Raw genomic sequence first — 26,909 nt, forward strand, 5'->3', positions numbered from 1 at the left:
TGCAAATTTAAAATGAAAAAGTCTGACTTTTTACCCGATTCATGTAAAGTCACAACAGCACAAACTGCATATCATGAAATCAACACAGAAGTAGTAGCATGCTGAACTGGATAATGGTATTTTTGTTTCAAATGTTTTTATATTTGAATGACACTATAGTTATCAGTCTTACCTGGGCTCAGTGGAACTGCGGGGTTCAGTGGCACCCTCTGCTGGTAAGGCTGAAGCGGTGGCAGAGGACTCTTCTGTTTCCAGCCTGCTGTAGAGCTGCAGAAGCTCAGTCTGCAGAGCCAGAGTTAACCACCTCTGTGCCTGATATCTGCTTTCAGAGGCCTGCAGTTCCCCTCTGAGTGAAAGGCAAATAAGAAAGATTGTGAGACATATTGTGAAATGATGGAATATTAAACAAGAAAGCATACTATACAACTGAGGGGAAGCTTTGTGCTTCAAAGAGTCAATAAATGCAAATACAAGTTGTTAGTATGCTATAAACAGTCTTCAAATACACCAAAACTGATCTTACTTGGCCTGAGCCTTGACATCTTCTAGAAACTTCTTTTGTTCTGCGATTAGGTGCTCTTTCTTAGCAAGTTGAGTCTCCAGCTCTGCCACTCTCTGCTGAGCAGCATCCAGCTTTTGGCTCTGAAGTAACAGATTCTGCTTTAGATGCTCCGTCTCTTTGCCCCAGGATGTCTGCAACATCTGCACCTCCTACAAGAGAGAAGTGGTCAAAGACAAAGAGGAATATGACATAAATCGCAAAGATGAAAGAACACTGGACTTCTTGTTCTTTTGACTTGTACCTTGCTAGTATCTGGTCCGGCCTGATGCAGCTCCTGAACACACAGTTTATGGGCTTCTCCTAGCAGCAGCAGCTGCTTATTTAGAAAACTCAACTGCTGCTGAATACTTTCACTCGATGACAACTGAAGAAAGGACAAATTAGGGGAAGAAAATGATGATATATAATCACAACGTATTCAAAATATTTAAAGGGAACATTCACACCAAAATTGCAAATGATCATTTACTTCAGAAAATAGACTCAAATGGACTAAAATATATGGGATTGGCTCTTTTTGGAGCTCAAGAGACAGAGGGTGATTATTTTTACCTTGGCAGTGAGCTGGTTCAGCAGGTGCCCTGTGTGGCACACCTTGTTGTTCGCCTTCTGAAGCGCCGCCTCCATCTCACCTATTCGCTTCTGGCATTCTTGTAGTTTACTCTGATTGGCGGATCACAGGTGCATAATAAATTATCAAACTGATTCTAAACGGCAATGTTGTGGCCAACTCATTTACTATTAAATTACATACTGCACACTACAGCTTCGAGGTTTGGGCTTAGAAAGAAAAATCAAATTTATTAGCACCTGTAACTCCTGGTTTTTGGTGTAGTAGTCATCTCTGGCCTGTTGTAGTTGGCGTATCTGGCTGTGCAGGCGTGTAACCACAGTCTCTCGGTCGTCCCAGAGTTGCCGGTATCTCTGCTGCTCTACCTGCAGGCTCTCTCTCAAAGACATGATATCCACACTCTGCAGGTTCAGCTGGTCCTTCTGTAGAAACAAACACATACATACAATCAACTGCATTGGTATCTGCTGCCCTCTAGTGGTCAAGGTGAATATCAGGGACCAGCAAACCAGCCTTGCCAAAAAGAAAACATTTTACAGTTCACCATTTTATATCTAGTAACAGAAGACTCGATATGAATGTTGGCCCGCAGACCATGACTCTGAGCTGAGGTTACCATGGCGTTATTCTGCTCCTCGAGTGCGGTGGCATTGATGATGCGCCGAAGCAGGCGTCGGTTGCGTATGGCGTGCTGCTCTCGCTTGTAGCGCTCGTACAAGAGCTGGTTGTGTAACAGCAGCAGCTGACTGCGCAGTGTGTGCAGCTCGTCCAGAGGAGCAGAACCTGTGCATGACAAAATAGAAGAAAGATTTCTACATAACTCATACATTAAAGGGGTCATATGATGTTGCTAAAAAGAACATTATTTTGTGTATTTGGTGTAATGAAATGTGTTTATGGATTATAATGACTTATACTGTCTTTTTACGTGTTGCGTTGCATCACGCCGCGTAAACATAAACCCATGTCTGCATTTGTGATCGGAGAAATGACAAACAACAACCCCTACTCTAAAAAAAAAAAACACCCAAAAAACTCACTTTAAATATAAAAAATATAAAATATAAAAACTCTTCAAATATAAAAAAAACTTACTTACAGTATGTGAGTCAGAACAGCCAGCATTGTGGTCTACTCTACCAGGATCAGGAAACGGTCCTCCATAAAATGCGCTGCATTACTTCGTTGACATCCATTCAAAAGTAGCTGTTTTCAAGCAAAATATAAAATCAAAAATATTTCCTTTAAATTAGATGTTTTACCACGTTTGCTCAACTTTTTGCAGGTATCTTACACATAAAAAGGTTTTCAGGTATTCACATTAATGTAGAATCAGCATGAGCTGATTAATGACACTACCGTCTTTCTTAGAGCTCCTTTACAGCAGAATTTGAATTTTTTCATATTTGATAAAATATGAACAATTGATTCTGTTATTTTTCTATTTATTAATGTGAAGCTGCTTTGAAACTATCTGTTTTGTATCAATGGCTATGTAAATAAAGGTGCTTTTATCTATGATTTACTTATTGCACAACCAAAAGTGTCCGATAATAGGGGTGGGGTCCGCCCTGAGGAGATTTTAAATGGAAACAATTACTAAGTTCACACAAAAATGAAAATTCTGTCATCATTTAGTCAACCTCATGCCTTTCTTTTTTCTGTGGAGCATAAGAAAGAATTTTAAGAAATGTGTAATTGAATGGGGTGTGAAACTGTGGATTACCAACATTCTTTAAAATATCCTCTTTCATACTTTGCAGAAGTCAGTCAGTCATGTAGATTGGAAAATGATGACAGAATATTCATTTTTAGGTTTAAACATTTATTTTTAAATGTTTATCCCCTAGCTGAAAACAGCATTGTTTCTCTGTACTCTGAAAAAAACGACTTTTCCACAAGTAGCGAATGTGTGCTCATGTAATGTTGTTTACCTCCAAAGTGTGTCCAGTCAGCTGACTTGCTTGGCAGAGGCAATCTGAGAGCGATTGTGGAAGTGTTGGAAGAAAAGGAAGGGAGAAAACACAGGATCAACAAGGTCAGTGGCAATGTGACAATAATTTCGGACACACTGCTTTTCTGGCAGAGGAAGCCTTTCCACACAGAACCCTCTCTGACCAGAGCCAAAACACCTCAATTTGTGTGAGCCCAGTAACCCAACTCAATTATGTGTCTTCTAGTAAGGTCTGTGCAGGGCAGGAGGAGAGAGAAAGAGCTCTGATTGTGTTCTGTTAACACAGGCTCTGCTGTTGCACTGTGGACTGATTTGCGTTGCAGTGGATGTGCCACGGCCCGCGGGACAATGCAGGCAGTTGTTTCAGTGTGATAGCGAGTTAGTGGGCAAATCTGCAACTAGTCTGACCCAGTTCTTCCTAAAATAAAGAGCCTTAGAGCAACACCAGCAGCCCTTTAGCAAGTCGTCTAGTTTGGAAACTGTAAAGTAAACTAGATTGTTTACATATTCTAAAGAAAACGAGTTATTCTTGTGCGTAAACCTCCTCATCACGAGAAAGGAGTTCTGAGAGATTGTTAGCAAGTTGCTACTTGATTGCTAATATGTTCCAGCTGGTTGTTAGCATGTAGCTATGTGGTCATTCCGGATGATTGCTATGGTGTTTTCAGGTGGTTGTTAGTCTATTAAGTTGTTAAGGTGTTTCGGATGATTGTTAGCATGTTGCTAATGTGCCCTTTGTGTGGAGTCAGAAATGTCATAATTACGAGTTCTGAGCACATGAATGACTGAGCAAATGTGAGAAAAGTGAGAAACGTAATTCTCTGCCCCATATTACTCAAGTATGTCTTTATTGGCTGATTTTGTCATGTCACACCTTTGGTGGATGCTTGGCAAGTCTGGTTAGGGTTTACAAATGGCAGTTAAAGTGATAGTTCATCCAAAAATTAAAATTCATAATTTACACTTCTCCATGTCATTCCAAACCCACAAGACTTTGGTTAATCTTCGAAACTCAAATTAAGATATTTTTATTTAATGAAAGCTAAGAGGTTTCTGTACCTCCATTGAAATTCCAAGTAAACAAAACTTAAAAGATTCAAAAAGGTTATGAAGGCGTTGCAAAACGAAACCACATAAATCCAAGCAGTTTAATCCAAGTCTTGTGAAGAGATACGATCGCTTTATATGCTTTATATACATCTAACCAAGGATGAGAGAATTTTTGTTTGATTTTAAAGGGATAGCTCACCCAAAAATGAAAATTCTGTCATTATTTACTCATCCTCATGTTGTTCCAAATCCAAACCCATAAGACCTCCGTTCATCTTCGGAACACAAATTAAGATATTTTTGAAGGAATCTGAGATTCCTTCTCCTCCGCGTCACCCTAGCGTCATTTTGGAGAGTCATTTTGGATACTCTCCAAAATGGCGCAAGGGTGACGCAGAGGAGACGAATTGTTGAATAAAGTAGTTTTTCTTTTTTTTCTTTTGAGGACAAAAAGTATTCTCGTAGCTTTGTAAAATTACAGTTGAACCCCTGATGTCACATGGATTATTTTACCGATGTCCTTGCTATGTTTCTGGACCTTGATCGTGTAAGGACCCTTGCTGTCTATGGGAGGGTCAGACAGCTCTCAGATTCCTTCAAAAATATCTTAATTTGTGTTCCGAAGATGAACGAAGGTCTTACGGGTTTGGAACAACATGAGGATGAGTAATTAATGACAAAATTTTCATTTTTGGGTGAACTATCCCTTTAATGCCTTGCAGGTAGGGATGGGTGATATCTTATCGTTTGCGATATACCGGTAAAAATTCTCCCCACGATAAGAATTAGTCTTCCCGCGATAATAACGATAAAGTCTAGTTGTTGACATATTTCTGTGTGCGACAGTGCGAAGCGACATCGCGGAAGGCGGACGTGAAATTGAGGAGGAGTAGCCTATATCGCTAAATGAGGAGCTCGAGCTCCTTTTACAATCTGTAACTGGTTTGGTTAGGGCTGTAAAATGCACAAAAAAATCGGTCTGAATAAATGTACTACAGTAGCACGTGTGCAATACAGTTTTGCATGTGTATGAGCCTGTTTACAAAACTGTTGTCCAACAAAGATATAATTTATTGACCTGCTTTTTCTCCAAATTCACTTAATAACATAGTTGAGTGTTTGAAATGCTTCTTTTTGTGACCAGAAGTGGTTTCATATTACAGAATGCTAGTATTATATACAGTGATAAAGGCCATGTCGATTAACATTGCATTATAAATATACTTTCCTTATAAAAATACCTATCGCCCATCCCTACTTGCAGGGTTCGAACCTTCAACCTTTTGATTGTAAGCTCAGATCTTTAACCACCAAGCCACATGATCAAGAGTTATTGCAAACCTTGAAAGCAAAAGGCTTACCTCTTTAACGCTTTGTCATGGGTGTCACCGCCCTGCTGCACGAGGCGATCCAGCACCTCCAAGGGGGAGGCAGACACTGCCCCCTCAACACCCACCTCCTCCCCTTGTTTGCCCACATCACCTCTCTGTATCCTCTCCAAGGCTTCTCGCTGCACAATCTCTGAGGTCTTCCTCCCTACGAAGAGAGAGGCTGCTCGAGGCAGGGCCAGGTCAAACAGAGCCTCATATGGCAGGGGTGGTGGCTTGCATGGGCTCGGGGAGCACAAGCCGTATTTAAGGGCCTCATCCTCCGGTGCGGAGGGGCTCCGATGAAGTTGGCTGTGCGTTGGGTGCTCGATGGGCATGAACACTGGCTGGAAGAACCAGGGATGCTCCTGGGATGGGCCTCTGCTGACTCTGCCTCTGTCCCCAGGCGTGATCTCAGTCTTGTCGGGCGTGGAGATTGCGTTGTGAGGGTCTCTAATCGAGCTGCCCAGGATAGAAGAGGGCAGTGGTTTCTCTTGCGCTCCGGTCAGGGTCTCTGTGGTGCTGTAAAATGGAGAGTCAAAGCCACGAAGGCCAGCTAAATCCCGTTTTTCCTCGGTTAACTTCAAAAGCTCCTCTGTGATGGCAGCTGAGAGAATGGAAGATAGAAAATTATATAAGGATATTTCCAGAGCTTAATGGTTTAGTTAGTCTGTCAGGAAAAGACACAACTGGTATGAAGCGACTCAAAATACAGCACAGGCTACACACAACCACTGAGTGCTAGTTCATACCATCCTCCCGCTCTTTCTCCATCCTCAGCTGTTCTTGCTCCTTCATGTACACAGAGAACTCGGTCAGGGTCATGGGCATGTTCTCACCTCTGCCATCTGGGTCAGATAAAAGACAAACCGTGCTGACTTTCATTTTACAATTTTACATTTTTTAATAATCTTTTACCTCTGCCATCTGGGTCAGATAAAAGACAAACCATGCTAATTTTCATTTTACAATTTTAAATTTTTTAATCATCTTTTACCTCTGCAATCTGGGTCAGATAAAAGACAAATTCTTAATGACGACACAACTACAGGCCAATTCACAAAAAATGTTTTAACTATATTATGGAAGCTGGTTTTCACCACAGGATGAAAAAAATAAAAAAAGGTAAATCTTTATAATAATATTCTTTAAATATCTTTTATCTCATAATTTGGACTTTTTTTCTTGTAATTCTGAGAATTTCTGTTTCAGAATTGCAAGATATGAATTCAGAATTGCGAAAATAAGTCAGAATTGTGAGATAAACAATATGCAAGATTAAAAGTCGCAATTACATAAAAAAAACATACTTGCGCGATATATATATATGAATATCAGAATTGCAAGATACAATCTCAAAACTGTTCAATTCAACTTAAATTTCTCTCTCGCAATTCTGACTTTTTTTCTAAAAATTGTGAGAAAAAAAGTCTGAATTATGCGATAAAAAGTTGCATTTACCTTTTTTTTAATTCCTTGGCAGAAACAGGCTCCCATAGTATATTGTATAGCATCAATTAGGCCTAGGCGATAAAACGGTATCGATATTTATCGACGGTACAGCATCATCAATTATGACAGAAAAAAATGTTCGATATATCGCACGATAGTTTCACGCTTTTTTCATTTAAAGGCGCGTGTTATGAGTGACAAGCAGACGGCCAACAGAACACAAACACGCTGAAATGAGTGCCGTGCCTGTCTGCGATGAGGAGACTGTGAATCAAAAAAAGGAATATTAGTCGAATTTAAAATAAAAATTCGCATTCGAATGAAAAAACAGTATATTTGAATTTTAGGTGTGCGCCAAGGAGCCTTATTAGCGGCGCATGAGATGCGGTGAGGATGAAGTTGCGTTTTAATGTTTTTGTTAGTCTATATCCAGTTGAAACCACAAGATGCGCCGCTGCTGCTGCATTTTCCATTCAAAATATTAGAGAAATATAGAAGCTCAATGCGGAGAAGATATTGTTTAGGTTAAAACCGAAGCCAAGCCATTCACACAGAACGCATATTCGGCGCATTCTTGAGACGCACAACTATGACTGTTGCACTCGCGTCTCGTACAAGAGTTGAATAGAAAGCCATGTAAAGTTAAAAGAGGTTAAACTTTTAGAAAACATGTCTTGAGAATTTGTGGGGTTTTATTCCATTCCACTGCTTCTCATACGTTTTTAAATGCAATCGTGTGATCGGCGCTTTGGCTATTTATATTAAGCTATGCATAAATACATGATGCTGTTTTGTTCATTATTTTTTATGCAATTTACGAAATCATATTTGATTTATAAATATTAGTTTAGATGTTATGTACTTTTTTTATAGACAGCCGTTATTTTCATTGCATTGAATAAACCGTTTAATGAGGTGCATTATTTTGCAGCTAAAAGTGCTACCGCCAGACCCGGAGATCGGCTGAATGGAAATATAAGAAAGGAGATATTTGGTTTAAATTTTATTTTGTTTTATTTGTTATTTTGTTTAAGACTAAAATAAGTTGTTGTTTGTCTTAATAAACTGGGTAAATTAAAAATACAGTGGTTAAATTTAAACCTTTTTTTCTACTGCTCTCTGTTTAAGAAAGGTTATAAAAATTTTTCAATAATTATCGATACCGAATGATATTAAACATTATATTGTGATACATTTTTTTAGTTATATCGCCCAGCCCTAGCATCAATAACTTAATGCACTTATAATAACCGTTTATTATAAGTGCGTGCTGCAGTTATGTCATTTGCTGCTTTAAATGCTCAAACTTTTAAAAGTCAGATGGATTCTGTTTGGCTGTAAATATTTGTATTGTTCATCAGCTGAAAAAAAAAATCGTTCTGAAAGTGATTCCAATGATATTCCTCTGTGAAGTTATCGTTATAGTCATGGTGGTCTTCCCTATTGCCTTTTCTGCTTGGCACTTTAAAATGTTAACCAAAGGCTAAAGAAATAGTTAAACTAACTTTTTAAAGAGAATTAAACCTTTAATTTATTGTCAGGCTGTTGTGTTGGTAATGTCAAAACACAATTCTTGTTTTGAGTGATTCTTACATGTAACATACCTCTATGATTGATCATTTCAGGTCCAGTTTTCTCAAGCTCTCTGTCTGGCTCCTGTCTGACCGGCTCCTGTCTGACCAAAACAGGTTTGGTGTGGTCTAAAGGTCTACCATCCTAAAGAGCACATAACAGTTAAAATGGTTTATAGTGAAACTATACACAAGCAAAATGGTCTCAAACTTGTTTTAAAAAAAAGTGTAAAATTTGTTTTAACAAGTTAAGGAAGGCTTAAAGGGATAGTTCACTCAAAAATGAAAATTCTATCATCATTAAAGAATGTTTTAACTATTTTTGTACAATAAATGTCAAAACCATGCTGGCTTTCATTTTACATTTTTTAAATAATCTTTTACAATTTTAAAAATATCTACAGAAGAAAAATAGAGTCATAGAGGTTTTTGACATGAGTCAATTATAACAGAATTTTCATTTTTGGGTGAACTATCTTTTTAAGGGAATACTACAGATCCACACAAAAGATCATCCTCCACAAAAGTACCTTGCATGGTGGGCTGGCGGTACTGCGAGGAAGAGACACAGAGGGAAACTCATCGGGGAGGCTGGGAGGAGGTGAGGCGGCCGCAGGGGTGTTAAAGGACGGGGTGCCTTTTCCACCTGCTGCAGTGAAGATGACAAGACCAAATTCATACTAGTGCCTAAGGAAACGGAGACCCAGATGTGCCTACCTGTGCCAACATGCTAAATGTCAATATTATCTGTGAACAAGCATAGTCAGTATAGTCACCAGGTGTGCTGTAGAGGCGGCTTGGTAGGTGAGAGGTACTCTGGGACAGTTCCGGGTTTGGTGACATCCCACGGGAGGAAGGGGGCGTGGCCATGCCACATTGAGAGGAGGGGCTCCAGAGGGAATCCTTAAAGCCATATGTGGCATTAAATTCACAGCTGGAGTTCTATAAATAAACACAAGCACACACAAAGTCCCATAAGTCCCATGACTGCTCATGCAGAATCCAGTGATTATCAGACGGCATCTAATAGATTTATGCTTTATCCATCCAAAACAACCAGTTCACAAAATGTAAACTTTTGTCAGCAATTTCAAAGTGTAGTATATTTTGCGCCAGCATGTGGCATAGTGAACAGTGTAATAAAGTACAATTTATTGGCACCATACTGCTTATGGGCCAATATTGCATATTTTTTATCGGCCAATATTGCCAATATTTAAATGTTTCTACTTATTTTAAGATTGAGATCATCATCTAGCACTAACTTCAAGTTTAACTCCGTAAGAGCACTAGATCTTGAAAAGCAATTTCCTATTTAGAGAGATGCTGTACTCTGAGCTCTATTTGCAAACACTGGCAATCAAATCGCTATCAGCAAATCACAGTTTTAAAATAATCGTTATCTGCATCATCCTCTAATTTCCAGATCAATGCACCCCTAATAGAAAGTATTTTCCAAATCACAACAAAACTGTGAGAACATAATCTTAAATTGTGAGAAAAGCATTAACATAGGACCAAATGTGCTCATTAGAACACAAACGCAATGCTGTTTGTTTTCAGTCTGCGGAGCGTTCAGCAGAATAAACCGATTCCTGCACTGGTGCTGCTTCACAAACTAGTGTGCCAACTGCCAATCCAGATCTGTTTATATGTAGAACACTGTAGCTGTAGAGTCACTGGATTCAAACAAGTAGTTCCACACTAGGGCTGCACGATTAATCGCATGCGATATTTAACGCGCATCTTGTCAGAAAGCCGGTTCTGTAATCAGCGGTAAATCTCCATCACCTGCGTGCTTTCACATTGAGCAGCATTAACTACACAGAGCCGTTGTTCACTGATGAGCTGCGCAAAAAATCGCGCGAATATGAACGTGGTTTAGCGCAGCGCGTTAAATATCGCATGCGATTAATCGTGCAGCCCTATTCCACACCAAACTCATGCTCCAACATTGTAACTAGGCTGCTAAAACCAACAAATTACAAACTGCAAACTAAGAAGTGGATTGTAGATTTCAGAGCATGGTGGACTCTCACCTGCCGATGGGTTCCAGTGGGGCTGCGATAGGGGGGCTGAGTCCCTGAGAAAGAGGACAGGGCCAAGGGAGGGACGACAGGCTGATGAGGGGTGGAGAAATGAGTCGAGGAAGAACTTCCTGGAAAAGGACAGAAAAATAATGTCCACAAAAAACATTCTGCCACTGCTACAAAAACAGAGTTTGCCTGAAAATAGACTGTGACTGAATTAACATGCTAGTTTTTATCTTGCCTAGCTTCATTTCCTATTACATTTTATACATATGGCATATGCTTTTATTCAGTTGTGTATTTAAGATATACATTTTATCACTTATTCCGTAAAAACTAAACTAATGACCTTGCAGTTGCTAGCAGCTAAACCGTTTTTCTAAATAATAAATCTATTTATATAGCCACTTCACCATCGCTAGGATAGAAAAAACACTGAAAAGTGCTATTTTGCTGTATGCTAAGTTTGAATAAGTAATTCATACAGGATGAGAGTGTTACCGTAGCTACTGTGGAAGTCACTATAAGGGCTGGCAGTGCAATCAGCCGGACGTTGTTGTAGATGAGCACAGAAATGCTCAGGCATGCTGGCATAGCCCTCTTCGCAGGACGCCTCCTTTGGGTCCAGAGAGACTTTGGCACACTCAATAACGATATCGTGGATTTCAAATTTCTTCCACCTGTAAAGAGAAAAGAGACCAAATGATAGATAAAGTGTGACTGTTACATGGTTTATGCATTTAAGAAAGTGACATGAGTCAGTACTGCCTCACCGGCTAGGATCTAGTTCATGGTCCTTGGTTCCGGTAACTAATTCGGGATGTATTCTGACATGTTCAAGCATGGGCTGTAACATATACACAGACATAAATACAACAAAAACACCATCAGTTATATTTGACTAAAATCACACCATCACTAATAAGCCATTAGTCATAACCACTAGTGCATAGGTACTTGTCATTTTCGAAGCTTGACATTTACCGGTTATGGATGCCCCCATAATACAATTCTATGGAAAATCATTATGGATTGAATGCAATATTTTAAATCTCATGTATTTGGCAAACCTCCTGGGCAAGCAACTGTATGACTGACAGCTCACCTTGACCACCTCCTCAAAAGTGTCTACGTTCTCCTTCATGCTGTAATGGGAGCGCAAGTAAGACACAAAATTGCAGGGATACATCCCATACAGCCGGTGGAAGAGCGAGTAGACACTTGCGTGCAGGTGGATGAGATAAACCTCCGGGACGTGTCCTGTCAACAGAGGTTGATCATACAGCTAGTTAACCATCCAAAAATATTATGAGGCTTCTCATTACAAATGAAATCATTTGTAATAAGATGCCTCATAATATTTTTGGATTTCTGTGGGAGACTAAAACCATCCAGAGGCTTTCAATATATACCTCAGGGATAAAAAAATATTGCATAACTGAGTCATACAGTATCTGCATGCTTAGTAACTCTTACCTGGGTTTCTCAGGTTCCAAGAACCCAGACGGCCAAAGATATCAAAAAATTCATAGAGATGCTGCTTGCCAGCTTGGGGAATCATGGGTAATAGTGTGATGAGCACCAGGACTCCAGTTATCAGAACCACAACATCTGTGTCTGTCTGTAACACACAAATTATTATATGTATACTGTAGGTTACAAGAGGCATATCTGAGAGATCTTTCACATTATCAGCTTACCTTGAGGCATTTGAGGAGAGATAGCAGCAGCGGATTGCGAGCAATCTTGTGGATCCAAGACGGCTGCTTACGGACAACGTGCCCCAGTAGAGTGAGAGTGGGCAGGCGACAGGGGGCTTTAGCCATGCATTCATTCATTTTATCAAAAAGGTGCTGAGAAACAGACAAGACAGATAAGTCATCTTATAGACAAGACTCGGAATGGTTGATAATGTGTTCTCTGCCCTAGACATTTATTACTGTTATCAAATATTAATGTATTTAAATAGTAATACTCCTTAAACATAAATTTAAATTAAGCTTCTTAAATTTGTTAATATTTCACAGGTGTTTTTTTACTCTAAGAATGTGGGCTGGTCGCATATTATACACACCTACAGTATGTGCTCCAATGATCATACTTTTGAAAAGTGAAGTGTGTAATATTTGCATTAATAGTGGGAACTAATTTGGACTGCAAGATATTGGAAAAAATTACATTGAGATGTATATTATGATATAAAAAAACAGATGATTTGAATAGTTCTATTTGGAAATGATTTGTAATTCTAGAATGATTGGGTTTTATTTTGTAGGGTAAGTGCACCTGCAAAAAATATATTTTAAAAGGCTGATTTATTGATATATTTATTTTTATTTTTACTGTGAAAACGTTTTGAGTGCAAACAATGCTTTTAGGGCTGAATGATTTGGGAAACGCTTGAAAAATGTGGGCGTTCACATTTCACACTTTATTCCTTTTTTACAGCGAAGATATAAAATAATAACTTTTAACTGAACGCAAGCATAGTCCATGAATAATTATTTGCATGAAATAATTGATTATTTTAATTTTTTTCTCTCAATACAATTAGTTGATTTTATTTCAAAAATAGTTGATTTTATGTCAAAAATATAGAGTAAGACAAATGTATTTTCTATAGCTTGTTTTTGGTTTCAAACAACCAGTCTAAAACAGAGTTTAAAAAAAAACAACCTCTCCATTTCAGTTATCATAGGCCACATTCCAACTGTTTTTGACTCACTCAGTATTACTATAAAATAACGATGACAATTTTTTTGTGTGAAAATATTAAACAAAATAAGAATTATGTTGTTATAATAATACTGTACTATAAAATTAAAAATGGAGTATTTAATAATAAAAATAGTATTTTTATTTATTGCACAACCGTAAATTACAATATTAATGTTCATTTTCAAAGGTTATACTATAACGCTTTTAATTTGGCAGAAAACCTCAGGGAAAATGGTTTGAGTGAGACACTGAAAAGATCCAGAAAAAGACTGAGAACATTCTCTTCTGGGTAGCAAGTTTAGACTGTGTTAGAAACAAAACAGAAAAATCAGTGGACTGTCAGTCACCTTATCGTGTGGCTCCCTCACTGAGGACAGGATGTGCACTGCCTGGGCGGAGTTGGTCTCCAAGAAATAATCCACCAAGCAGTTCAGCAGCACAGACCCTCGATCTGCAAAACATGAGTCGATTTTATAATGTCAGTCATGCAATAAAGCACTGCAGGGAATTATAATGCATCCTGTAGCAAACATTGAGAAGTTTAAAAATTCAACACAAAAACTGGGTAAAAGTTCCAGAGGCTGCCTCTGCTAACAGTATTTGGCTGGACCTGTGCTGAGGTGTTCATTGATAAGGCCCTTGATCTCATCCAGCTGGCGGAGGTCAGAGGTCTCCAGCAGAGGAAGCAGGTCCCCTATGCTGAGCTGTTCCCTGGACATGGTGGTATGGAGGGTTCGGAGGCGGGTGTCTCTGAAACAGTCTAGGGAGAGGGGAAGGACTCTTAGACGTCACTCTCACGGCGTCCCGTGTCCTGTCCAGCCTGGAGGGGTCCCTGGGCCGGCCCGTCAATACTGTCCCCAGGCACCACTGCAAAACACATTTGAGGACTTACATCACTTGTCTAGAAACACTATCTCAATGAAATATTCATGAGAACATTTTGCAGTTTCTACCTTTAAGTAAACTTTCCAACTGAGAGTGAGAAAACACTGCAAGATGTGTAGGAAAAGTCCCACAGAATTATGCCATTATAAACATCATTAACATCAGCTGTGGTAATGTGGGCTGGCCGTTTCAGGCAAGTAAAAAACAAACCCAACAGATTCTGAAGCATTCAAGATTCACATGGTGCGACCTGTTCTTGCACAGACATGACAAAAGTCAGCAGTTGTCACACCAGCCTGACAACATCAGGTCAATGCATAAATATAGTAAAAAAAAAAAACTCATAATAAGACCAGAGGAATGTGACACGTCTCAGTGGCCTGATTAGAATATACTACACACCACAAGAGCAGTGTATCACGTTAAGCACATGGAGTGATAAAGTAGCATGTTAAGGGCTAAAACAGTAAACTATATTGTTTTTGCATGTACTATTGGGCCAGTGGCTCAAATATTTATACTGTTTAGGTGTTTTCTATTTTAATACATTTTTTCATGTGATTTATTCATGTGACAGCAAAGCTGAATTTTCTGCAGCCATTCTAATATGCTGATTTTGAGCTCAAGAATTTTTTTTTTATTATCAATGTTGAAAATTTGTTTTGCTTTGTATTTTTGTGCAAAACCATGATATATTTTTTCAAGATTCTTTCATTAATAAAAAGTTCCAAATAACAGCATTAATTTGAAATAGAAATGTTATGTACCATTACAAATGTCTTTACTGTCACTTTTAATGTTTTAATGTTCCTGTGGCTCAGTGGTAGAGCATTGCGTTAGCAGCGCAAAAGGACGTGGGTTCAATTCCCAGGGAACACACATAATGGTAAAAAATGTATAGCCTGAATGCACTGTAAGTCGCTTTGGATAAAAGTGTCTGCTAAATGCATACATTTTTAAACAGTTTAAAGCATCCTTGCTGAAAAATAAATCAGCAGTTAACAAGAATTATATAAAATAATTAGCAGAAATACAAATAATTGTTGATGACTGAATGATTATAAAATGAGTGAATAGTTGGCAAGGCCAAAAAAAAAAAAAAAAGCTAAAAAAAAAACTATACATGACCAAGAAATGCAAAATGCGGTAACAATGCAAATCTTTGTCAGCTAGTAACAATTCCATCAACTTGCACAAAAGACTCTCTCACTAGCCTCAATGTTTAAAGGCAGATTATCAGGACGTTGTCTTCCCCATATAATAGATATTCTTCATTGAATTTGACGCTGAAAGGTCTGTCACATTCCCACAGCAATAACTTCCTTCAGATTTGGGTCTAAAAGGTGAAGAAAGGTGATGGCAAGCTGACCTCTCAATGGAAATAACTCTGCACAGTAGATGCAAAGAAGTACATTGATTAACTTCATGATCGTAGCCCACAAACTAAGAGCATGCATTGCATTCAGGGAGAAAAAAACATTAATAAGATTAAGTTTTGGATGACCTCAACACGAACTGTGCCTGTGCCTGCCAACTAGAAAACAGAGCATTTAACAGCACAAAGCAGCTTTATATGCCATGTTCAGGGCCACATAAACAAATTCCTTAAAGAGGTTGTGTATACACATCCATACAGAAGTAGAGAAATGTGCATTGTTTAAATTAACTTTAAATAAAAAATTAAAGAATATTGTTAATATATATATATATATATATATATATATATATATATATATATACACACACACACACACACACACACTCTAACAGTAAGTTATTAAATTACAAGACATAAGAGTCAGTGCAAATAACGCCGATATGCAATGATCACAAAATAAAAATAAGGCAATGCTTGAGACTGCACTGCATGATTTTCCTGCAAAAGGATTTCTGTTTAAAAACACGCGCAAGGGCGTGCAACAGTCAGCAAATCTCACAACATATGTCTGTATTTTAACCTCTGCATGCTGCAAAATAACAGTGCACACATGTGCAGATAGATGTTGTGGATTAGGCTGCATTCTCTGACAGTAGCTCTGTGTTGAAATGACCACTGGCGTAAACAGCGCGCGAGAACAATGGCCAGAATCTGCGGGACTGTCTCCAAAAAAATGCACCAACAAAATGAAACATTCCCCCATGCATTTCAACTTCCCTCTTAAACTCGTGCATATGCACGCGGACATTTGTTGGGATTCAATTCGAAACTGTAACAATCATTGGGGACTATTATTTCACTGACACTGACAGTCCCAGGCAAGAGAGCCTTATTATCGACAAGCTTATTGAAAATCAGAAATAACGCTTGAGAGACTACATAACGCACGTAAAATACTGAGGAGCGAGCAAATCTAACATTCCAACTGTCGCTGTGTATAATGTGAAAATATCATCACCACAAAAAAACATCGTTTAATAAGCCTGTTTACCTGTTAGAGCAACTGCACGCCACAGGGCGCAGCCATCTTAAACACCTCACAACCCCTCCCTGCGCAGTCCCCATCCGCAACCGTGCAAGAGAAATAATCCCCGAGCGCTCAAAAACACGGCTGTACCTGGACGCAGAACATTGACATATGACGTGAATGTTGTCAGAAATGAACAGCAGTCATGCTTTATAAATACAGTGAATTGTAGCGGTAGTAAGACTCATGTGTGAAAGTTTTACAGAATCCTGCAGTTAGGCCCGGAGTTGTTTTTCTGAAGGGTGGAGGGATGCAGCGCTCTGTAATGCGGTTTTCGCGTGACTCAGGTGGTGAGCGCAGACGCTGAATCTGACCAGCCATATAAGACGCTAATAAACAATTACATTTACATTTAAAAAGTAATTTTTCCTAAACATACATACATTTATAAATAAATAAATAAATAAATACACACATAAGCAAGCGTGAGGAAGAAAATAGTAAACTAGATCCAAAATCCAAATAATAAACTATTTACGTTTAAAAAGTATTTTAAAAAAATAAAGAAATAAATTATGATTTTACAAACCCGTTAAAGGTAGGCCTATAGTTTACCCAAAATTACAATTATGTCATCATGTATGTCATCATGTAATCACATGAGAAGTTTCAAACAGAAGAAACTGGAGATCATTGCACTATAATAATTTATCCATCACTTCCTAACATTATACTCATCATTAGTTATCCCATCTTTCAGTAATGTTTAATTTTGTATGCTGATCTCTGCCTCTGGTTAAAAAGAGCATGAATATAAGAAGTGAAAAAATATTTCTACGGAACTGGCCTGTAATAAATGCATGCAATGAGTTAAATGTCCAGGATGAGACTGTATTTTAGTGGAGATGTCCCTCTATTGGTTCATCATGGCCATAGATATTTAATTACATCAGCGATTTCTTACCTCAAAACAGTACAAATTAGTATAACGCCTTAATCCTCAAGTGTCTGCAACACTCACATTATGTGTTTTCCATGCCTTCTTGTTCATATCTGATTGACCAAATTGGTAAATATTTTGTGAATGCAAGACTGGGTGTCTGTTTTAACCATAGAACACATGTTCTGACAACGTGCAATTTACTATTTATACGTCTCCTTTTATGTAATTCCTACAGTTGTGTACAGTATTATTTCAGTACTATTGCGATACTATTATATATATATATATATATATATATATATATATAAATATTTTGCATCAGTTATTTTTTATATTACATTTTAATTAATTCTTAGTTATTTTTAGCTTTAGTAATGTTGTGGTGTGCTTTTGTCATTAGTTTATTTTTTGTTGAATGTCTATATAGTTTTATTTTTTATTAAACTAGATAAAAAAAATGAGATGTGCTTCATTGGCAACTAATAAAATAAGCTATTTTTTTATTTCGTTTTATATTTATTTTATTTAAAAAAACGAATTTCATTATGGATTTAGTTTTAGTTAACTATAATAACCCTGGTTGTGTAGGCTATAATAAATTATATAATTATATTGAGATTACAAGCTGTCGTTTTAAATCACTACACATTATACGAAAGAAAACTATTTAGCAGAGGATGGTTTCGATCCATCGACGTCTGGGTTATGGGCCCAGCATGCTTCCGCTGCGCCACTCTGCTCGACGAGAGAAAGGGTATAATACTCTGTAATGACACCTTTAAGACAGTCAAAACATGAGATGCAGTCCTTTCTATCATAGAATTTGCGGTTTTGAGTAAATCAGCCTGTCAAAGAAATGAACATTTATAATTAAATCTACTTTATGCGAGTTAGGGCTTTCAGCAAATGTTCTATATTTTTGTAACAAATGGAGGAAAGTTAGTTAAAAAAAAAAAAAAGAAAAGAAAAACTGCAACACAAACTTAAGCGCCCATAAAAAATTACATTTTGAACAGTCGCCTAAAGATGCGCTGCAATTCACCACTAATCCACACGGGGGCGTAAATACATTCATCGAGTGCATAATTTGAGCACAAGGCAATAAAAAAAAACAATACTGACCAGTAACGTTAATCTTTAAATGAACAATGTTGAGTGGATCAAAACACGCCAGGATTACAGACATACAATAAATAAACATCTAAAAATCTTCCAGCGTGTAGTTTTAGCTACAAACAATTAGTTAATAGCTTAATTGTGCTTTTATAATCAAAGATCTCATAAAACCGCCTAAGGATGCAACCAAAACACAACTGTGCAAATAAAAGTAAGCAAACATTCGGAGGTTACCAACATTACAGGTTTGGTGTGTATTTTGAAGCAAAGTTTGTTGCTGGTTTAGTGGTTTTATATGTTAAGCCCGCTAGCTGTTCTACAGCAAAGTCAACAGATGACCAATAAATGATGATAAATTACTAAATTGACAGATAATTACAAAAAATGTTTAGCAAAATATCTCGAACCTTTAACACATTGCTCTGTTAAACAATTAACCTATTTAATGTCCAGTAGCACCGCAGTAAGAGATGTGGGCTAATAAAAAAAAAAAATAAACATAATAGCCTATATAAAAACGCAAACGAATATTCTATCTGTCATTTTAGTATTTGTTAAAATATCTTAAATATGTTGTTAAATCATTATGGAAAAGAGTGCCCACACCAGGATTTTTAGGTTTGCGTTTAGTAGGCAAATGTCGCACCTGCTCTGTCTGTAATTGGCTGAAAACTCAGTCAGATTCCACCGCAGAATTATCGGATTGAAAATCAGGGAGGGGAGTTGAAAAAACTCAACGCTACCAACTCACAGCGATGCAGTGCTTAAATTTCTAAACATCACAACGGATTTCCTTGCACTTTTCAGCACGAAGTTTGCCACTCAAACAATCAAAGGACTTTAAACATTAAAAGTTTTCCGTTTTTCTTCAGGTAAGCTGTTTTCATATATTAGTATACATTTTCAATTAAAGCCAATTATTGAAAAGTTTTTCAACCTCAAGCCTACATATCATTACTTTTATATTTATATTTAAATAATTATTTATTATTTAACAGTAATTTGGTATATTATTTTAACATGTTATAAAATATGTCTCAAACCAAAGTTTGACTGAAACTTTCAAAACATCAACACCAAATATTGTAGCCTGTAGTATAACATTTCCATTTTATTTGGCTACTTCATTTTTTAGACATGAAAGAAAAATAATCTTATTATTAGAAGAGTTTTGAGTTTCGTTGTTGTTGTTTTTAACATGATATAGACATGGCTATCACACAGTTTGTTTGTTTTCATTTGTAATATCATATACAGGATTTTTTGTCATTTGTAATTACGTAGGCTAGTTGGAAAATGTTAAAGTTTCGTTATTATATACATTTGTAATAGCTGATAGACATGTTTAATGTTATCATAACAAATATGAAAATGAAAGTATCAGTAAACAAATCTCATTTTACAGAATCATCATGCCACGATCGTTTTTGGTGAAAAGTAAAAAAACTCACAATGTGCACCGACCCATCGACACCAAGCAAAGTGAACAGAAACTCCCGGACCCAACACCCAAAACAAGTAAGTGCCATTATTATATTTTATTATTAGGCCTACTGAATTTATACAAAAGTGCTCAATAGTGTTATTGTTATATGTGGAGTGAGAAATTTTATTTTTGTATCAACATTTTTATTTTATTTTATTTTGAACTATTGTATTTTAAATAGCTTAGCATTTAAAAATTGATTGAACTTGAACTCCAAATTCACCTGTCTGACATATGGTGTTCATAAGATGAACAATCCACAGTAATATATAATTAAAATGTTTTTTGGTTTTGTATGTTTTATGTTCATTTACATCATTATGAATCTCTAGTTCTCCTATGTGGGGTAAATCAATGATTTGTCTACAGTGAGTGCTGAGTGGATGTGCTTAGCACCTGTCAGATTGATGTTTGGTGCCTCAGCCTCAGGCTGACTGTTATTTGATTCTAGGGCTGTGTCTAAAACCTTGACAGCTGCTTACTTAAGACAGCATTTGGGCCTTATGTGCTGTTTACTAAGGTAGCTCAATAGGTTGTATTCCGTGGAAGTCCGTAAGCTGTTGAGCAGTTAGGCTGGATGTTACGAATATGCAAACTAGTCCTATTCAAACAAGAGAGCAGTATTGTCACTGGATCAAAACTGTTCTTTATAGGGTTCATTTGGAGAAAATGTAATTAAGTGTGAGGAACAATCTCAGATCTGTCTAATGCTGTCAGACGTTTTCATGTACACACCTCCATTTTATTGCATAAATAGTCTTATTTAAACATACATGCTTTAGCTGTTTTCCTTTAGAAAGGAGCTGCCTGAGTGAATAAAGTGGCCATAAAAATGATTTGGATAGTTAAGCGAGAGTTAAAAATATATGAATGTTTTTGCATCATAATGTCATTGCATTAAAAAACTAAATATAAAACCAAGTGGCATTTCTTTTTGAAAACAGATAGCACAAACTTACATTTGAAGCAAAACAAACTTTTTAGCAATATTTAGTTTTGTAATGTATTGGTGTTCAGTGTTTGGGGGGACACATTACATTCTTAAAGTTAAAGGTTCCTTATTAGCATCTAAGGTTCCACAAAAAACTTTTAACATCCACGGAACCCTTCCATTCCGCAAAAGTTTCTTTATAGTTGAAAAAGGTTCTTACAATTTTTTAAATGTTTTCACACTAAAAAAAAAATAAAAAATGGTTCTTTTAAGAACATCTGCTGAAATTTTCTTTGAGGAACCAAAGATGGTTGTTCTGTGGAATTGTTGGAATTTTGGAACTTTAATTTCTAAAAGTTTGTTATTTTATTCAAATTAATTTGCTGCAACATTGTACCACATGCATTTTTCAATCTTGTGATGTCATTTTCTTAGTCCCAGCACTGGTCCCTTTGGAACCAAAGGAATGTAATTCCCCAGAGCAGCCCCAGGTAGATTCGGTCCCTCGGCCGTCCCACAGAGACCCGTATGACTTCATCAAGTGTGAGCGAGAGCCCGACTGCACAGTACCATCTCTACCTGAGCTGCCTGTCACAACCAGACGGCAATTTTACTTATCTGGTGAGTGTCTGAGCACTGGCATAAATATCCGAATGTGTACATCTTGTTCTTCTATTAATAAAATATTGTCAAGTATCATGTAACATCTCTAGGGCAGATTTAGACACAATAACAATAATAAACGTAATGTTTCCGCTCTACCTCCAACAGAGCCTCAGCTGGCAGAGTTTCCTCCCTACTACAAGAGCTCTTATACCTGGGATCATGTTCCTGCAACATATGACTTCAGGCAGATGGGCTTCTCTCCATCTCTCCTGCAGCACGCCAGCAGCCTGTACGGAGCTCATCTGAAGCAGAGCTCTGAGCCTCCACAACCACTGGATTGCAGCACACACTACTCACCCACGTCTAACACCTACCACTGCATTACCTGTAATAAGGTTAAATATACATTTAATTATCTATCCAAAACATATTTATTTATTTATTTTAATACGTTTTTTCTGATTCTTTTATTTTTAATAAATCTAGGTTACACTTTATTTTAAGGTGTCCTTGTTACAATGAAATTATACATATAAGTACTGAGTAATATTAATTAATTACATGTACTTACTATATGGTTAGGGTTAGGATTAGTGTTTGGCTTAGGGTTACTTGCACGCAACTATGCATAATTAATTGTTATTATAATAGTATGTAATGTGTAACAAGGACACATTAAAATAAAGTGTTACCAAAATTATTTTATTTTAGAAAAAAATTCAATTCAATTAAATTATAGCTTTTTGTTTACAAATAATCTATTTGTTTATCATTTATATATATTACAATCTGAATTTCATTGCTGTTTTCTGTTCTCTTCTCCAGGTGTTTTCCACCCCTCATGGGCTAGAGGTTCACGTCAGACGTTCTCACAGTGGCACACGTCCCTTTGGATGCAGCATCTGCAGAAAGAGCTTTGGCCACGCTGTTAGCTTAGAGCAACACATGAACGTCCACTCTCAGGTAAGAACAAACCATGCTGATCCAGTTAGCTGCTGCATTATCGTACTGTATCATCATAGTCCCTTTAGCTGGCATTTAGATAATGACTATCAACGAAATTCATTTTGTTGTTGTTTTGTGTTTAAAGGAAAGAAGTTTTGAGTGCAAGATGTGCGGAAAGACCTTCAAACGCTCCTCTACGTTGTCCACTCACCTGCTGATTCACTCGGACACACGGCCATACCCCTGCCAGTACTGCGGCAAGAGATTCCACCAGAAATCTGACATGAAGAAACACACCTACATCCACACCGGTGAGACGCCATGGTGTGTGACTGCGTGTTTGTTATGTCTGGGTTGAAAAGTGATCTGTGGCAATGATAAAGAGCACATGCGTTAATGTTAATGCCACCTCAATAACAGTTCCCCCAAATCTCTTCCCATATTATTTGGAAATACATGTTATCTCAATACACTCATTCCATGTAAATCATTAAAACTGAATATGCCAAAGAGATAAATTCGCTTCAGATGCTGAAGTTGGCTTTCTAGGGTGTGTTTCTATGAGCAGCACAGCTACAGATAAATCAAGAAAAGAAGATTAAACAAATGCTGTCTTGATTTGCATAGCTGGTCTTCCTGCTTTCCTGATGCCTCTTGGAAAGTTAGCTTTGCATGTAGCAGACAGCCACTCCTGTGTTGGAAAACAGAACAAATCTGGGTGGCATTAACGCAAAGATTCTCCAGTGTTTTTATACAGATTAAAATGGGTTTCAAATGACATTTTTGGAAATGTTATGTTTGTTTACAGGTGAGAAACCTCACAAATGCCAGGTGTGTGGCAAGGCCTTCAGCCAGAGCTCCAACCTCATCACACACAGCCGCAAACACACTGGATTCAAGCCGTTCGGCTGTGAGATCTGTTCCAAAGGCTTCCAGAGGAAGGTAGATCTTCGCAGACACCACGAGAGCCAGCACAGCCTTAAATAACGGAGGTTGCACATGGCGTCGCCAAATAAAGACCACCTATGGCTGGAAAAAAGACTGTTGCTTCAGAGGAATGTGTTTCTCTAAGTAGACTTATGTTAAAGGGATGGTTCGCACAAAAATGAATATTCTATCATCATTTACTCACCCTCATATTGTTCCAAACAAATTTGTTATTGTTAAATTAAAACTTAAATTAAGAGTATTATTAAAATTAATGTTTGTTGGAATAAATCTGGAATAAAATAATTAAACAAATATTAGATGGAACGCTTAAAACAAACTATATACATACATAAATTATGTAATTTGATAAAAAATAAATTAAAGATTTATAGAAATATATAAAACTAATAAAAATGATAAAAGCACATAATAAAATTGAAAGAAAAGCTAAAAAAAAATGCCACTTCAAAATATATATATAAAAAAACTACTCCATAGAAGAACCAAAGTCATAAAGGTTTGGCACAACTTGAGGTGAGTAAATGATTTTCATTCAGACCTTTTAATTGACTTCAAAATATGTTTCTTTATTCTATCCAGTAATTCATTGAAACTGTAATCTGACACACAAAAAGTCAATAGTTAAAGTTTAACTATTAAATCATAACCACATGTCAGTTAGTGCCCCATGAAGTAGTCCAAACATATTTCTTTTATTTCTAAACGTATTGCTTTTTAAATGCAGTCAAAAGATTGTATGTTACTGTTTAGATCCATCTTTTTTGTCGTGTTATTTATAGAAACTCTTGTCTCACAATAAATACTCCTGTTGGAAATTAGTCCTTGATCAATAATTCATAACAGTAGATTTTTAAATCCAGTTTTGAGATGAAGAGAAAGGGGAGGGGTGCACATATTGTAAATGTGTAAAAAAAAATCAGTCCCGGTACAGTGAAAAATGAGAAGAGTCAGCAAACAAGGCTTTGCTGTGTTTGTCTTCTTGTGTCTCCGCCCTGTCGAGGATCCGGATACACAGTTCCATTGGGCTTGCCGATGGTTCTGCACACTGCCGGAGGCTGTGTGAAATCTCTGGTGTGACTAGAGATAAAGCTTCATTCAAATAGGTACCTGGAACTCTACATGCAAATCTCCTGCCTGGCAGGTTTGTAAACCTCATGTGGCTGAATGAACGGACATTGTGGGCCTGATATTGGAGGAGAAAGGCAATGCAATGAAAAAAAAAACGAAATTTATATTTATGAATGGAATGATTATTGTGATTAAACTTTGACCAACTGGGACTCCTTAGTCTTAGTTGTGCAAACATTTTTACTAAGAAAACTCTGATTTACTGACGTCTGCTTCTCAGGTCACTCCCATCAATGGAGTTCAAGCTGCTTTGCCAAACAAATTCCTACTGACACAGCTTTGTGCACACCGCCCCTCTCAAACAAAACAGACAGTTAGGAAAATCCACTCAGTCCACACTGTACTGTATCATAAACCACACGTTACACACCTCACATGTGGTTCCCTCAGAATGCTGAAGCCTGGGTAGTGCCTACTCACAAAAACATGGTCAGGGCAGGTAAGTGCGGTTATTCAGTAAAGAGGAACTTATTGAGGAAAAAAAGCTGAAGAAAGTTGGTCAGAAATCTCATCATTTCCACTGCTGACCTGTTCTCCATCTGCGCCCTGCACACCTGCTCACCTGTCATAAAAGTTCGGAACAGAAATCAGTGTCCACATCGGGGTGGAAACAGACTCTAGTAAGTGCATCTCTAGTAAGAGTTGGTAAACAAATCTGTGGTGCCCATGCAAATGATTCTTTTTGTTACCTCAGCTACAGGGTCTGAGTCATACTGAGGACAGTTACAGCCACATCCTGGAACGAGACAGTAAAGCCAACAGCAAATCACAATCTTGCTCAGGGAGACAATCGGTGTCAGATTTGGATGACAGACAATGAGCAAACTGGATTTTAGGACTAAGACAAGAGGGTGGGGTGACATGTAGCCTTGAAGGGAGAAAGGGGAAATAAAGGGGCAAGCGCACACCTGAGTTCCACTTCCTCTTTTTCTGTTGCTTGTGTTGATTTTGCATGATTTTGTAAATCCGAAAACTGTTTGTCCACCATTCATGCAACAGTGGACTAACAGCAATTTCAGATTATGAAAATTAAACTGGTTTTAGTACCTACTGCTCCAGTCTAATGCCTTACGTGCCTGCATACACTATTAATCAAAAGTGTGGAGACGCGCCTACTTTCAATACAAGAGACTGTTATATTGTAGCCAAGGCTGAATTTACTGTATTTGACCCAGAAATACAGTAAATTCAGTAATACTGTGAAATATTTTTGTTTGTTTTCTTGTTCAATATACTTTAAAATGTAATTTATTTTCAGCAGCCATTACTCCAGTCTTCAGAGTCACATGATCCTTTATTTATATTTTTTGTATTTTTTTTTCTTCCCCAGAATTCTTTGATGAACTGAAAGTTCAAAAGAACGGCATTTATTTTAAAAATAAATATTTTGCAACATTAGAAATGCCTTTGCTGTCATTTTTGATCAATTGAATTCAATCTTGTCATATCAATGTATTAATTTTGAATGTATAGTGTATAACAAAAAATGTGTAATCGTGTATCTTTAACCAAACTGTCATGAATTATAATGACATGCCTTACCTAGTTACGCTTAGTTTGAAGCAGAGCTGTTGAAAAAAAAAAGGTTTGAAGATGGAAATCACTCATCTAGCAGTTCAGCAAGTGAGTCAATCAGTAACCGCTTTGAATCGGAATACTACGGTGACCGAGAAGTGAAAAACAAATCACAATTCTGAAAACAAAATAACAAATTACAAACGCAAATGCAAGTCTAAAAAACAAAATAACAATTCAGAAAACACAACAACAATTCAGAAAACATTATAACAAGTCAGAAAAAACACAATGACAAATTCGAAAACAAAATAAGTCAGAAAACACAACGACAAATCCGAAAACAAATTAACAAGCCAGAAAACACAACGACAAATCAGACAAACCGGAAGAGGTAGGTATAGTTTGAGACAGCGCCATTGGTTTGGGATTACTCACCGCTGACTGGACGAGACATCTGTCAATCAACGTATACAGGAAGAACCAGCCGAAGAACAGCAGAGTCGTGGTAGAAAGTTCGGAGATGGTATTAAAGTAGCTCAATTTAAAAGTATTGTATGAATTGCCCTTACTAGTGTCTATTTACATTTAGTTAAAAGTGCCTGTAAAACATCAGCTCCAGTGGTGTAGATGGATAAGCGTGTGTTGTTGGCTTTTTGACGCGATCGACCCGGGTTCGATCCCGCCTTTTGCCAAACTTTTTTTTCCTCCCTTTTCAAATCT

General features: G+C 37.4%; 2 protein-coding genes and 1 non-coding gene across 4 annotated transcripts in view; 1 reads left to right on the top strand and 2 right to left on the bottom strand.

Annotated features, from left to right (window-relative positions):
* Positions 1 to 16,645, bottom strand: part of tsc1b (TSC complex subunit 1b) — a 40,875-nt gene extending 24,230 nt beyond the window's left edge. Inside the window, exons 1-21 of one of the 2 annotated variants that reach the window (XM_016475555.1) lie at positions 16,590 to 16,645; positions 13,886 to 14,142; positions 13,623 to 13,726; positions 12,258 to 12,410; positions 12,034 to 12,178; positions 11,663 to 11,817; positions 11,331 to 11,404; positions 11,059 to 11,237; positions 10,567 to 10,685; positions 9,304 to 9,469; positions 9,058 to 9,176; positions 8,561 to 8,672; positions 6,257 to 6,352; positions 5,499 to 6,111; positions 3,068 to 3,111; positions 1,750 to 1,916; positions 1,373 to 1,555; positions 1,115 to 1,225; positions 804 to 926; positions 524 to 711; positions 173 to 346 (exon numbers count right to left, since the gene is read on the bottom strand). In XM_016475555.1, coding sequence (XP_016331041.1) covers positions 173 to 346; positions 524 to 711; positions 804 to 926; positions 1,115 to 1,225; positions 1,373 to 1,555; positions 1,750 to 1,916; positions 3,068 to 3,111; positions 5,499 to 6,111; positions 6,257 to 6,352; positions 8,561 to 8,672; positions 9,058 to 9,176; positions 9,304 to 9,469; positions 10,567 to 10,685; positions 11,059 to 11,237; positions 11,331 to 11,404; positions 11,663 to 11,817; positions 12,034 to 12,178; positions 12,258 to 12,410; positions 13,623 to 13,726; positions 13,886 to 13,994 — 3,134 coding nt within the window. In that variant the 5' untranslated portion in view covers positions 13,995 to 14,142; positions 16,590 to 16,645. Of the gene's footprint in view, positions 1 to 172; positions 347 to 523; positions 712 to 803; positions 927 to 1,114; positions 1,226 to 1,372; positions 1,556 to 1,749; positions 1,917 to 3,067; positions 3,112 to 5,498; positions 6,112 to 6,256; positions 6,353 to 8,560; positions 8,673 to 9,057; positions 9,177 to 9,303; positions 9,470 to 10,566; positions 10,686 to 11,058; positions 11,238 to 11,330; positions 11,405 to 11,662; positions 11,818 to 12,033; positions 12,179 to 12,257; positions 12,411 to 13,622; positions 13,727 to 13,885; positions 14,143 to 16,589 lie in introns of those variants that run through there. The other variant, XM_016475556.1, reaches the window with a different exon arrangement.
* Positions 16,646 to 18,176: 1,531 nt separating this feature from the next.
* On the bottom strand, positions 18,177 to 18,248 carry trnam-cau (transfer RNA methionine (anticodon CAU)). Its single transcript has one exon. It is a non-coding gene; the product is annotated as a tRNA-Met (tRNA).
* A 1,102-nt stretch (positions 18,249 to 19,350) lies between these two features.
* On the top strand, positions 19,351 to 23,726 carry LOC107679843 (zinc finger protein Gfi-1b-like). The gene is made up of 7 exons (XM_016475538.1): positions 19,351 to 19,496; positions 20,030 to 20,142; positions 21,477 to 21,662; positions 21,813 to 22,042; positions 22,473 to 22,610; positions 22,738 to 22,903; positions 23,401 to 23,726. The coding sequence occupies exons 2-7, from the start codon at positions 20,037 to 20,039 to the stop codon at positions 23,577 to 23,579; spliced, it is 1,005 nt and encodes a 334-aa protein (XP_016331024.1). The 5' UTR covers positions 19,351 to 19,496; positions 20,030 to 20,036; the 3' UTR covers positions 23,580 to 23,726.
* The last annotated feature ends 3,183 nt before the right edge of the window (positions 23,727 to 26,909 follow it).

Source organism: Sinocyclocheilus anshuiensis, unplaced genomic scaffold (assembly GCF_001515605.1).
Source record: "Sinocyclocheilus anshuiensis isolate Anshui unplaced genomic scaffold, SAMN03320099.WGS_v1.1 scaffold488, whole genome shotgun sequence".
In the NCBI taxonomy this organism is placed as follows: Eukaryota; Metazoa; Chordata; class Actinopteri; order Cypriniformes; family Cyprinidae; genus Sinocyclocheilus; species Sinocyclocheilus anshuiensis.